The sequence below is a fragment of the Rissa tridactyla genome, unplaced genomic scaffold, assembly GCF_028500815.1.
Source record: "Rissa tridactyla isolate bRisTri1 unplaced genomic scaffold, bRisTri1.patW.cur.20221130 scaffold_29, whole genome shotgun sequence".
NCBI lineage: Eukaryota > Metazoa > Chordata > Aves > Charadriiformes > Laridae > Rissa > Rissa tridactyla.
Genome location: NW_026529507.1, coordinates 1,775,058 through 1,788,945, shown reverse-complemented (window position 1 = coordinate 1,788,945; position 13,888 = coordinate 1,775,058). Strand labels below are relative to the sequence as shown.

At 53.2% G+C, this 13,888-nt stretch overlaps 1 protein-coding gene across 1 annotated transcript; it reads right to left on the bottom strand.

The window, feature by feature from the left end:
• Window positions 1-2,718: 2,718 nt before the first annotated feature.
• Window positions 2,719-3,378, bottom strand: LOC128903314 (olfactory receptor 14J1-like; the record flags this gene model as incomplete). Its single annotated transcript, XM_054187330.1, has 1 exon — window positions 2,719-3,378. A coding segment is annotated over one exon (660 nt), but the record flags the coding sequence as incomplete, so codon positions are not given.
• Between the last annotated feature and the right edge of the window lie 10,510 nt (window positions 3,379-13,888).

The following is a 13,888-nucleotide window of genomic DNA, read 5'->3' as shown; positions in this document are numbered from 1 at the left end:
GATCTCTCTGCAGCCGACAGCTTTCCTAAGCTGTTTTTGTCAGTTCCTCCCAACTCCCATCCTTCCTTCTCCTCAGGACTTTGTACCACAGATGATGTCCCTCCGTCATTATTCAGGCAGCTTTCCACCAACCACATCGTCCACTTCTTCAGCCCGGCTGTCAACAACCTGGCTATAAGGAGACTACAGAAGACCATGTTAAAGGCCTTGCTAAAGTCTGGGTACACAACAACCCCTTCTATTCCCTCCCACATGTCTTCTGCCATCCCTTTCTTGTCCTTCAAACGCCTGCAGATGGCTGCAGGAGTGCTTGTCATATCCCCTTCCCTGGTGAGGCTGACCAGTCTGTCATTGGCCCAATCCTCCTTCCTGCTTTTTTGAAAACTGGTTTCATTTCTGCTTTTTCCAAGGCTCTCAGATGGCTCTGGCCTTTCCAAGGTGTTGGAGAGAGGTCTCACAATGGCACTGGCCAGCCTTCTCCATCTCCATGACACCAAAAGTCTTCTCACTATGACACGCTGCCAGAGGAGTGCCCAGGACACAATACTCGCTGTCCAGATCCTTGGGGGCCGCTTCAGAAGAAAACCAGAAGTGATTTCTTCCTACAAGTCCACGACTCCAACGGGATCTCTCTGCAGCCGACAGCTTTCCTAAGCTGTTTCTGTCAGTTCCTCCCAACCCCCATCCTTCCTTCTCCTCAGGCTGTAGATGAGAGGATCGAGCAGGGGTGAGGTGCGTGTTGAAACAGGGCTTTGTTAAACTCTCTCAGGAGGGCTGTTCTGGGCATCCCACTGACAGTGGTGGGGGTGCCGCAGAAAGGAGTGGCTCCAGGGAGGGCAGAGGAGCCGGTGGAGAAGGCCTTCTGCCTGCCCACGCTGGGCAGGAGAGCTGCCCCCAAGTGCAGCTCTGCTGCACACACAGGATTCCAGCATGAACAGGAAGGGGAAGATTGGGTCTAAAAAGAGGTTATGAAAACAAAGTCCATGATGAATGTAATGGTTTCACATCAGGAGAGTTTCAGCATTGGTGCAAAGAGCCCAGCCCACCTATTTCTGAAGACATTTGCTTCACTGTCAGGTGCTTAAAAATATCGTGAAGGACGTTCAGAGAGGTGAAACATGGAGGGTGTGTGCCTCTCACTGCATTCCTACTCCCTAGACGTGCTCTGTGCTCTGTGAGAGGTGAGAAATGCCATCTTCTAGAGGGCAATGCCGCTCACGCCTGCAGAACCCTTTCGGACTGCACAGGGGAGATGCTCCACAGAGGTGCTTCTGTCACACCGTGTAATCAAAGGGACAGGCCATGAAGAGAGGGGAGGGTGAGGTAGCACACAGGTGTTCCTGGAGACACACACGGCACTGTCAGGGCTCTGGCAGGGCTGCTCAGAGACACGAGTCCTTCCCTGGCACGGGCAGAGGCCCTGCAGCAGACTCCATGGCCTCCTGTTGCCACTCCCAGAGGCCGGCAGCACCTCAGCCCCGCGCTGTGTCTCCCTGCTCGGCACCTCTCTGAGATGCCCCACGGCGTGAGGAATGGACACAGGGACCTGGGGTCAAGGAAGCCCATCCCAGTGCTGCATTCAGGGGGTTTCCCAGGGGACGTTACTCTCCAATGAAGGGACACGGCCTGTCCCACAGCACTTTCGGGCATTTCTAAGAACAGCTGCTGGTGTTTGTGCTCTCTCGGGTTCATGTCCCCACATGCACACGGTGTGCATGCCGAAATCTCCTCTGAACCATGCAAACAGGGACTTCTGACCTCGTTATTCGGTGTCTCTCCACAGGCAGACAAACATCCTCTCTGGGTTTGCGTAGGCGTCCAGTTCTGCAAATGGTGGTTTCAGGTGTCTGTTCTGTGACGATTGCCCTGGGACAGCTTCCCCGGGGTGTCCAGCAAACAAAGGCACAGACCAGACCCCGCTCTGCTGGTCCTTCAGTCCTGTCCCTGGAGGTGTGGCTGTGCAAGGACACTGTTGTGTGTGCCCTCACCCTGCACACGCACACTCTTTACCTCTTTACTGGGCATCCCTCACCAGGGCACGTTTGAAGGAACGCTCTTGACAGCAACTGTGGAAGAAGACCTAATCCTTCCTGCACTGCCCTGAGCAGATCCCCTTTCATGGTGGAAACTCTGTTATGCAGACGAGCTTTTTCTCAGAGGTGCCCATTGCTTCTCCGTGCCTGTGATCACAGAGCTGCTACACAGCAGCACCATGACCAAGCTGCCAGAGCACTCAGGCCTTAGATCAACACAGGGGCTCAGAAGGAGAGTGTGGAAGTGAAAATAGAGCAGCCCCGGAAAGAGCAAGTGCTGGTGCTCTGCAAGTACTGGGATTCTTTCCCCTCCTCCTCGGCGCTCAGGCTCTACCCCTGCAGCTCTACCCGTGCAGAAAAGGCCTGAGAAGAAGGATTTTGGGCATGAGTCTGTGAGTCTCAGAAATTTGGATAGATAGGTAGTAAAAAAAAAATCTCAAATAATGACATTTATTTGAAGACAAAAGTATGTAATTTAAAAAAAAAAAAAGTAAGAAAAAGCCAAAACCCTCAACCAAACCTAACACACAGTTACCTAACCCCTAACCAAACCTATAGAAGACGGGCTTGGCGTATAATGAATTACATTATGAGTGATTTGCAGGAGAGAGTTTATTGCTGCACGAAATAACCTGGTCATTAATTTCCAGAGGGCATCCTTGAGCTCCTGGTTCCTCATGCTGTAGATGAGGGGGTTCACGGCTGGAGGCACCACGGAGTACAGCACAGCCACCACCACATCCAGGGATGGGGAGGAGATGGAGGGGGGCTTCAGGTAGGCAAACACGGCAGTGCTGATAAAGAGGGAGACCACGGCCAGGTGAGGGAGGCACGTGGAAAAGGCTTTGTGCCGTCCCTGCTCAGAGGGGATCCTCAGCACGGCCCTGAAGATCTGCACATAGGACAGCACGATGAACACAAAACAACCAAAGCCTAAACAGGCACTGACCACAAGAAGCCCAGCTTCCCTGAGGTAGGAGTGTGAGCAGGAGAGCTTGAGGATCTGGGGGATTTCACAGAAGAACTGGTCCAGGGCATTGCCCTGGCAGAGGGGCAGGGAAAATGTATTGGCCGTGTGCAGGAGAGCATTGAGAAACCCACTGCCCCAGGCAGCTGCTGCCATGTGGACACAAGCTCTGCTGCCCAGGAGGGTCCCGTAGTGCAGGGGTTTGCAGATGGCAACGTAGCGGTCATAGGCCATAATGGTGAGAAGATAAAACTCTGCTGCAGCACAGAAAAAGAAAAAAAAGTCCTGTGTAACACATCCTTTGTAGGAAATGGCCCTGGTACCCAAGAGGGAATTGGCCATGGATTTGGGAAGAGTAGCAGAGATGGAGCCCAGGTCGAGAACAGAGAGGTTGAGGAGGAAGAAGTACATGGGGGTGTGGAGGCGGTGGTCACAGGCGATGGCCGTGATGATGTGGCCGTTGGCCAGGAGGGCAGCCAGGTAGATGCCCAGGAAGAGCCCGAAGTGCAAGAGCTGCAGCTCCCGTGTGTCTGCGAATGCCAGGAGGAGGAACTGGGTGATGGAGCTGCTGTTGGACATTTGGTGCCTTTTGGTGTGGAGCACTGAACAAGGAGGAAAGCACAGTGACAAGTTAGGGGAGACTTTTCTGAGAAAAATCAACACCAGTTCTCATACCTCACGCTCTGCTCTGCTTTTCCATTTCTGTCAGATCTTCATTCAGCTCTGTGGCTGGAGCTCTGGTTGGTTCTGTCCAGGTGTGCCAGGAGGAGCGGGACCTCTGCCCGCCGGATGCCCAGGAGTCAGCCCTGCTCTGCAGCAGCAGATTCGTGGGAATGGGGTGGGCAGTCCTGGTGTCCCAATTTCTCAGATAAACCTCTCCTCGTGAAAAAAGGGCTTGTCAGTCTCTGCACCCCCATTGCCATGAAACCACAGTTGCAAGAGTGTTGGAGAGAGGTTCTTATACAGCTCTCTCCCGTCTCAGCAGGAGATTCTCTTGGATTTCAGAAACCCTCACCATTTCTGCTGCGTTCAGGGACAGCAAAGGGAGTCCTGCCAGGCCAGGGGATTGTCTGAGGGTTAGTGCAGAGCGAGGGGAGCTGGCCTGTCCCTCTGTCTTGTTCCCAGCTGCCCTCTGCTTGTGCCTTTCTGAGACAGAGGGGAATCACACTCACATGTAGACCTGAAAAGACACCAGGCGCTGCTGAGAGCAGAGAAACCCACTGCCGAGAGCTCAGCGTCTCACCTTTTCTCAAGGTCTCAGCACCCCACTTCTCGCCAAGGACACACATGGCTCGTTTCACAAACCCAGCAGCCTTTCCTTGGTCGTAGCGTCTCTGCGCTTCTCCACTGGGCATTCAGGTAACACCAGGATGCTCCAGGACAGACTGGCATCCTGGAGGGCAGCGCAGTGCTTGGAAGGACACCCCAAGGAGACACCCAAGTGTCCTAGTGATGGTGTCTCAGAAGGGGAGAGTCAGCTCATTCCCCAGCCACATAGACTACTTTGCCCACAGCCCCACGGGTTAGAGGAGAGCTTGGACACTTCATTCCCATGGAGACACTTGCTCAGGGGAAGGGGTCTGCATTGGAGGGGATCATACAGAGTTTTCTGAATCCTTCCTCCCACAGCATTTCTGGTTTCTCTTTCCTCTCATTCCCTGATCATAGCTCTGCTGCCGGGAGATTTTCCTCCTGGGAGGTGTTTCCCTGTCCCATGTCTTTTCCCTGTCAGCTCTCACAGACCCCATCCCAACCCCTGTGCGCTCCCCTTGGCCCCACAGAAACCTGCCTGTTTGCCGGGCACTGGCCGGGTTCACGTTCCTGTTTGCAGGTGGAAAAGGGCAGGTCAGAACAACCCCGATGGGTCCAGCAGAGCTGATGCTGGTGCTGCCCATGGGCAGAGGAGTGGCTGAAGGCACTCCAGGAGGTTCCTGGCAGACGTACTGATCACTCAAAGCTACAGCTCAGGAGTCTCACTGACTTCTTCCCACTTGAGAGCTCCCTATACATGTATCCCTTGTTCTACCTCCCCACCCTCTCACTAGGAAAATAAAAACACAAACGCAGGAAAGCTCCCTATCTGTAACGTAATTCCTGCCTTGAGCTTTCCCTCAAACAATCCCCTGGGAAATGTCCTGGGGGTGAACTGCAGCTGAGAGCAGCCCTGCCCCACGCAGCACCCCCTTGACAGCAGGACACTCTCCTGCCAGGAGTTGCCTCTTCCCCCCACAGCTTCTCCCCGCACTGCTGTTGGGAGCTCCTCAGGTAAACGGAGAGCTGATCCTGACAGGAGATAAGTCCCTGCCACGGCACAAAGCACCCTTGGGTGAAGGGACCCTGCTCTGAAGGACAGCCCTGGGCACCCCTGGCTGCACACCCACCTTCACACTGCAGCCATCCCCGGGTGAAGGCAGCTGATGTGCCCTGTCCCTTTGACAGAGCCACAGGGAAGCCCTGCTCCAAAGCAAGTCCTTTTCCTCTACGCTGGAGAAACTGTGAGAGACCTCCTGATAGATCCCAGAGGCTGTGGGATGTGCCAGCTTTGGGAGATCATTCCAGGAACCGCAGCTGCATTGCCCTGCAGCCAGAGACTTACCCTGTTCAGGGCTGTGAAGATCTTTCTCCAAGCGAGCTCTCCTCTCTCCTCCCACCCCAGACTGCCTTTACACTCTCTGCCTCCCTCCTCTGCCCTCGCTGCCTGCAGGCAGTGCCCTCAGCCCTGCTGCGCTTGGCAGAGGAGCTGCTCCTGGGCAGAGCTGTCTCTCTGCAGCGCTGCCCGCTTGCCATCAGCTCCCTCCATGCCAGGAGCCCAGCCCAGCTCAGCAGCAGAGGACCAGCCCAAGGCAGCCCTTTCTCTGCCCCCTCGGGGCTCCCTCCAGGTGTCCCTGGGGCTCCAGGGGAACCTGCTGGGAAACAGGATGAAGTCACCACTGATGTTCCCTCCCTCAGCTGGGCAGAGACACTTCTTTCCAGAACTTTTAATTCTCCTCTCAAAGTTACATCGAAATATCACCTTTTTTGGTCTTATTATTAGATAACCGCAAGCTCTGCTGGAGCCGTTCATAGAGACAGGGCATCGTCTCAGGGATCATGAATGAGCCTGGTGGGAAAGCCCTTTGGCCAAGCGAAATGGCAGCATCCTCCAGATGCAGCAGTGGTGCATATCAAAACTCAACTGAAACTCAAATAGGAATTCCAGGGCACCGAGATGAGCTTTAGGTAATTCAGGAACAGTTAAAGGAAGAAAAGGGAATAATGTAGGACCGCTGTCGAATTCAGTAGGAGTAGGACTAGACCTGAGATATTCAATGTCCTCTTTGCCTCAGTTACCAGCAGCGAGGTCTCCCAGGCCTTGGTGCTTTGAGGCAGGACTCTGATGGGGATCAAGCCAAGGGTTACTTGAGCAAACTACACCCTTATCAGTCCTTGGCTCTGAAGCAATCCCTTATGTTCCCTGCATCAGCTGGGCAGAGACACTTCTTTCCTACAGTTGCATTTCTCAATTAGACATATATAGGTCCAAGAATACCTTTTTTCTTTCATTTTGTAATAGAACGCCCAGAGAATGCTAGGGAAGAATCTCATTTAACTGTTCTGAGAAAAGCGATTCATCTGAGTCAATGGAGGGTCCTCATCCTGGGCTTGTAGTCCTCGGGCGTAAAGGAGGAGGTAGCTCCATCCCATGCACACCACAGACCCCCAGGAGGTGGGATTCCTCTTTCCTCAGTTCAGAAGTGACCGAAATGGGCTCCTGCATGTCAGCTCCTTGCCTCAGCTCCCTTGCTAATGAATGGACAGGGTGGGCTGGAGATGTTCCGGTATAGTCACGCGGTGATTTTGTGGTGATTTTGGTGCCCGAGGTGACCAAGATTCATACTGATAACTTCAAGCTCTAGCTCTAGTGGAGCAATTCATAGAGACAGAGCAGCGTGTGGGAGCATCTTCTTTGAGGGCAGTGAGGCTTTGGCCCACTCCAGGACAAGTGAACAAGGACATAAGGACTCTTCCTTATGACCAGGGCAGCCTAGAGAGGGATTCAGCTGACCAAATGGAGTCACGTGGCACAGGGAAAATGGAGTCCCTCTCTTTCTGATCTCCATCAGCTGTATTTTCTACATGTCTCACATACCCTTCATTGCCTAATCTAACTCAGGGCAGCTGAATCTTACTTTAATTGACCCATTCAGGCCTGTGGTGCTGTGGGAGGTGCCAGGGCTCTCCAGCACAACTGCACGCAGCTGACATGGACAGCACAGGCCCTGTACAGGAGCCCCGTCCCCATCCAGACTAGCTGTGGGACAGGCATCCCCCAGGGCATCTCAGAGAGAGACGCTGCCTTTGGGCCACTGACAGAATCCCACCACTGCAGTGACGCAAGGGCTGTCCCTTCTCTTTACGGTAGATGCCGGGCAGGGCATGAATACCAAGCACATCACACCAGGGTCTCCACACGTGTTCCTTCACTCTCACACTCTGCTGGTTCTTCTCTCCTCCAGAGTTTAACCATCCCCTTGATGATACAGTCATGGATCAGGCCAATGATTTTCACCGTGGACCTCAATCACAGGATTTCCACACTCAAGGACATTGTCAACATCATCTCTTCCTTCCTGAGATCAGCTTCCCCCCCAGCACAGGCCCTCAGGGCTGCAGAGACACAACAGAGAGCAAAGCCCTCTCCTGCTCAGACTGACTGCTGAGCTCTGTTTCTCTCTGGCCCTTTGGAAAGCAGGGTTTGATCCCTTTGAGAGGACCTAATTTCTTCTTCACATGACTATCTGCCATCAACTCCAGCCTGGAAGCAAAGCCTTTGCGCACTTGAGGTCTTGGGGGCTTGGAAGCAGGTTTCCCTTTGGCAAATCTACTCTCACCCCAATTGTGCCACAGCTGAGGTGCCGCAGCCCAGACATGGAGAAACAGGAAAGTGATGGGGAAGCTCGATAGACAAAAGGAAACATGCAAGAGGTGGATGCAAGGATTAAAATAAAAAGGAGGAATTCAGAAATACAGTTGGAGTTAGAAAGGCAGAGCTCACGCAGAGCTAGAACACGTGCAAGGGAGTTCAAAGGCACAAGGATGAGCTGTTCCTCCTACAGGAACGGTTGAAGGAGAAACAAAGATATTGTGTCGCCACTGTTGAATTTGCTAAATGTAGGTGGGGATAGGTGTGAGGTACTCTTGGCCTCAGTCTTCACCACCAAGGTCTCCCAGTTCCATGTGCCTAAGGGGCAGAACCCCACATGAACTCCCGCAGTGGATGGTGATCAAATCAGGGGCTACCGAGGTAAGGTCAACCTTTAGTAGTCCAATGGCCCAGATGGGATGAATCCAAGGATGTTAAGAGACCAGGCTGATGTAGATGTGGATAAGTGTGAGGTACTCTTGGCCGCAGTCTTCACCACCAAGGTGAAGAACACCATGTGAAATCCAGCAGTGATTGGTCAAAACTTGGTAGCCCATTGGACCTGACAGGATGAAGCCAAGGATGTTGAGAGACCAGGCTGATGTCAGAGCAGGGCTGCTCTGATCCGTTTTAGAAGGCCATCACGACTGGAGGAAGCCACAAGCACATCTTGCATACATCTCAAAAGAGGCAAGGCCTGAAGGAGAAGTGATTTTCCTGCTCTGCTCAGTGCCTTTTACACCACACCCTGCCCAGTGACAGTGAGACAAGGGCAAACAGGAACCAGCTCACTGGAGGGACACTGAGGTGGTAACGCTTCCATTATCCCTCAAGTGTTTGTGTGAGTTCCCTAAGAATATCAGTTACTACTACAGCAACGGAAACATTCCTCTGCCGAAATATAAATGTCTGCACTGGAGCAGTCCACATCTGTGGTAGCCCCTCCGGCCAACGCCAATGACGTGAGTAATTGCAATATAGAGCATGGCACCCAAGTCCACAAGGACCTGAAGTGGTTCAGATGAAGGGTGGTCTTGCAAAGGTCATCCGTTGTGTCCCCAGGTGGCATGGACACTGCTGGTTTCCCTCTCTGGAGAGTGGCAGAGGTTGGATCCCCTTCTCAGGACAGACTCCTCACCAGGAAGCCACAGGCAGGGGGGGAGCTCACCCGGTCCTTACTGACACTTCACTCGGCACCCGTTTGGATATATTTGGTGCTTTTCTGTTACTCCTCTTTCTGCACAGATGGTCATAAAAAGCCAACCATTCCCAAAGAGATGGTCAACAAGGCCCTGTTATGTCCCGAAAAGCTCACCATGCGCTCTGGAGAACGTGAGGAACACCATAAAAAACACCTGGAAGATCCAAAATGCTCAAGGCCTCTTCTGAAGACTGAGTGGCTGTGAGCAGCAGTGATTGGCCGTGTGGGAGAGAGAATTGGGGGATGTCAGTGAGAAACAAGGGGATAGCCGATGGCTGTAGCGAATCCTTAAAACCATGCCTAAAACCAGCAATGGAAAAGGGCTGATGTCCGTGTTTGGAGGATGAGGAAGAGGATTGTCCTGGGAAGATGGCAGGAAGGAAGGCCCCTCCTGTGCAAACCAGGGATGGGAACAGCTGTTTCCAGCTTGTGTGCATGCCTCAGCCTGGCAAATGGGGAATGCCCACGGCTTGGGGTAGCCGTGCCCAAGGAGCTGACCTTGCTTGCACAGGGAGAGAGCAGTGTAGGGGCAGCAGTGAGGGACTTAAAGGCAGAAAGAAGAAAGGAAATATCAGGGGGTGTCATGCAACAGTGGGCTAAGTTGAGTTTTGATCCTGAGGCAGAAGAAGAAGGGGGATGTGCTCTTTGGTGCTGGGATGTGGAGCGACATACGGGATTCCAGGAACTCTGGGGCTTGGAAATCTTGCGCAATAAGTGAGCATTAGCAAGGCTTTGGAAGAAACCGAATGGGTTGTGGGGAGCTCACAGGCACTGGCAAATCCTCAGAAACCCACAGCTTGGTGTTGGAAGCAAGGGAGCAGACCCAGGCACAGGAGAGTGTAGCTGTGTTTTGGGGATGGCCAAGGGCCTTGGTGGGGCTTTGACACCCCAAGAGAACGGAGACCCTTGTCTGCTCAGCTGTGGCTTCTGTCTCTTCCACTGAGCTCAATGAGAGGACACCAAGTCCTTACAGCTCCAGCGCCTTGTTGCCTCCTCACCCACCCTCCCCAGAGCCTGGGAGGTTCCTACTGCTGACCTGCACCTGGCACCTCATCACTGCCACATCACCCAAACAGAGCCCAGAGCATCTCAAGAGGCAATGGACATCCCTCCCCAGGGGATGGGAGTCCAGGCTTGGCCGTCCTGTTTGGTGAAGCACATCAAGGCCTTTCACAGTGATTTCCACATTTAAATTTCTTCCTGGCCCATGTGTCTCCGACTTCCTGCTTCACCACACCACAGGGACAGGAACTTTGTCTGCTCCTTCCCTGCATGGTCTGTGCAGTGAGGGACTTCAGCAGGATCTGATAACACCCTCAGAAACCTGGAGGTTTGCTGCTTTTACTTCTCAAGAGGACTAGTCAATCTTTCAGGATCTGCACTTCAGGAACTTGGCACCAGAGCGCTCCTTACCACAAAAAACACACGAAGGAGCCAAGTCTGGGCATAAGTTTCCTTCAGTCTTCAGCTCTTCTCTGGCTCATTAAAGAGTTTTCAGGAGCGCAGTCAAAATGAAAAGATGTCCAAGCAAAGAGGCCAAGTCAATTTAACGCTTGATTTTGAAGAGCCAGTTCTGCATTGATCCCAACACATTTGGCTTACAGAAATGTCTTCGGGAAGAGTCTGCCCCGTCTAGACCCATGTGGATGGACTGGCACAGCCACCCCCAGCAGGCGGAATCCCCATCTCCTAGGCTGAGGCGCAGTCAACATGCAAACCTCTGCAGTGCCCACTTGTTACAGGCCTCCAGGCAGAGTGTGACTCATTCCACATGACCCTCTGAGCCTCTGTCAGCTCATTGTGCTTCCTCCACCCATCCCTGCAACTCTCAAGCCTCTGGGAGCTTTGGCTTTGGCATCCTCCCGACATCCTGGGGCCAGGTTTCTAAATGCCTCCTCTGCAGCTTCCCCGCCTTCCACCTCCTGTGTGCTGCCTTTTTGCCCTGCAGCCCAGTCCGTTTATACCAGCAGCCTCCTGAGATGAGTGTTTCTCTTCATGGTATTCCAAGACATCATTCCTGTGCTTGGAGGAGGCCGTCCTGTAATGCCTATATGATTTCCCGAGCTCCTTCACCCTTCAAAGCTGCTTGCCATGGCACCGCTTGTATCAGTCCCCAGAGTACATCAAAGTCTTTTCCTCTGGAGCCACCCACGTGTGTTCCTCTGCTGGCCTTCCTCACTCCTCTTTGGCCTCTGGGACCCCGCTATTTCCTGGTCACTCCAGCAAGGCTGACACTAATTGTCACATCCCTGACCAGCGCTTCCTTGTTGGCCAGGACCAGGTCTAGGTGAGCATCGCCCTTCCTGGCCCACCAGGCAGCTCTGCTAAGAAGTTGTCTCATGATGCTCCAGGCTGCTGGCACCTTGTTTCTCTGCCTGGCCAGTGAATGCCTGGGCAATTACTGTTCCCCATAGGAATCTCCTCATTTACCTGGAGACTTCTTTGCGTTCCTATTTAAGACTTGTTCTGCCTACTGTGCCTGATCACGTAGTTTATAACTGCCAAGACAGTGTCACGCTTACTGGCTTCTCCTCCCATCCTCACTCACACAAGCTACTCACCCTATTGCCCATCTCATAGAGGAGCTCCATAGGTCTGAGCTGCTCCTTCACACAGGCGGCATCCCCCCATCCTCATCCTCCCTGCCGCTCCTTCCAGCAGAGCCTGTGTCCTTCCATTGCAGCACCACAGCTCAGCAAGCTGTGCCACCACACCTCATTGAATCCAAAATCATCACAGGGCTGGGACAAGACACGGGGATCCTCCTGGAAGGGCACAATTGGGCGGCAGCAGCTCAGCTGTGGCACCAGGGTGGAGCGCAGACTCCTCACAGGGAAACCTGAGCACCGATCCTGACCAGAACAACCATTGTCCATCGAGCAGTTTGTGCTGGGCTGGGCTGTGCTGCACGTACAGCGTGGCCTTCACACCCGTGCTGTGCTGCACAGGTCCCTTGGCTGCAGGACAACCTCAGCAGCATGTTGTCACACAAGAGCCTGCAGACAGGTCCCACTCTCTGCCGGACATTACGCCTCCTGCGAGGCCTTGCCTGTATGCGACCCTGCAGCAGGAGCTTCTCATGGAAACTTCCTTTCTGTTTGAGTGTAGAGATGGTGAATAGTGTTGTTCCCTGTAAGAAAATCCTACAGTAGCTTGAAAGAGAAAAACAGGAGACTGTCTTCTATGGATGGGGTCTGCATGGTGTCCTGCACTCAGTTCAAAGCCCATTTAATGCACACATCCTGGAGTCCCCACAATCTAAAATGTCATAGGATTGCCCCTGGGATACTCTCCGTACAGTGCTAGACCACATGAACAGCGTTTCAAAACATACATTATGAAGTCGGAGTGCCTTTCTTACTGGGATCATAACAGACCAACACTTCCTAGTGAAAAATCACTCTCTCAGCACCCCTGGATGCAAACCTCTGGACCCACGGACTGGTAAGGGTGTAGTTTGCTCCAGTAACCCTTGACTTGATCCCCATCCACTGCTGGTTGCTCTCCTCCAGAGTCCTGCCTCAAAGCACCAAGGCCTGGGAGACCTCGCTGCTGGTAACTGAGGCAAAGAGGACATTGAATATCTCAGGTCTAGTCCTACTCCTACTAAATTCGACAGTGCTCCTACATTATTCCCTTTTCTTCGTTTAACTATTTCTGAATTACCTAAAGCTCATCTCGGTGCCCTGGAATTCCTATTTGAGTTTCAGTTGAGTTTTGATATGCACCACTGCTGGATCTGGAGGATGCTGCCCTGGAGGACAAGATGTATCCAGGCACACTGTGAAATCTATTGGTCTTTTCATTGATTGTATCATCAGGGCAGTGAGTAAAGATCCCCGTGTGACGTGCTCCATGTCCATGCAATGCCTGCAGCTGTTGTGTGGAGAAGGGACAGCCCTCGCCTCTCTGATGACACCTGATGACTGATGCCTCTGACTGAAGGCACCAGTGAAGGGAACAGACACCCAGCTGCACTCTCTGCGATGCCATTAGAGGCACTGGAGATCTGGTAAATTGAGCTGATGGAAAAGAGAGAGACCAAGCTCTCCCTATGGCCCAGGACGGCAGTTGTACATAGGAATTCCTCTAAAAACTGCCATGAACACAAAGAGGAGAAGATTCTTATGGCCCTTGTTTAGGCATCAGCTGTCATTTCGCGTGGCCAAAGGGCTTTCCCACCAGGCTCATTCAGGATCCCTGAGACGATGCCCTGTCTCTATGAACGGCTCCAGCAGAGCTTGCGGTTATCTAATAATAAGACCAAAAAAGGTGATATTTCGATGTAACTTTGAGAGGAGAATTAAAAGTTCTGGAAAGAAGTGTCTCTGCCCAGCTGAGGGAGGGAACATCAGTGGTGACTTCATCCTGTTTCCCAGCAGGTTCCCCTGGAGCCCCAGGGACACCTGGAGGGAGCCCCGAGGGGGCAGAGAAAGGGCTGCCTTGGGCTGGTCCTCTGCTGCTGAGCTGGGCTGGGCTCCTGGCATGGAGGGAGCTGATGGCAAGCGGGCAGCGCTGCAGAGAGACAGCTCTGCCCAGGAGCAGCTCCTCTGCCAAGCGCAGCAGGGCTGAGGGCACTGCCTGCAGGCAGCGAGGGCAGAGGAGGGAGGCAGAGAGTGTAAAGGCAGTCTGGGGTGGGAGGAGAGAGGAGAGCTCGCTTGGAGAAAGATCTTCACAGCCCTGAACAGGGTAAGTCTCTGGCTGCAGGGCAATGCAGCTGCGGTTCCTGGAATGATCTCCCAAAGCTGGCACATCCCACAGCCTCTGGGATCTATCAGGAGGTC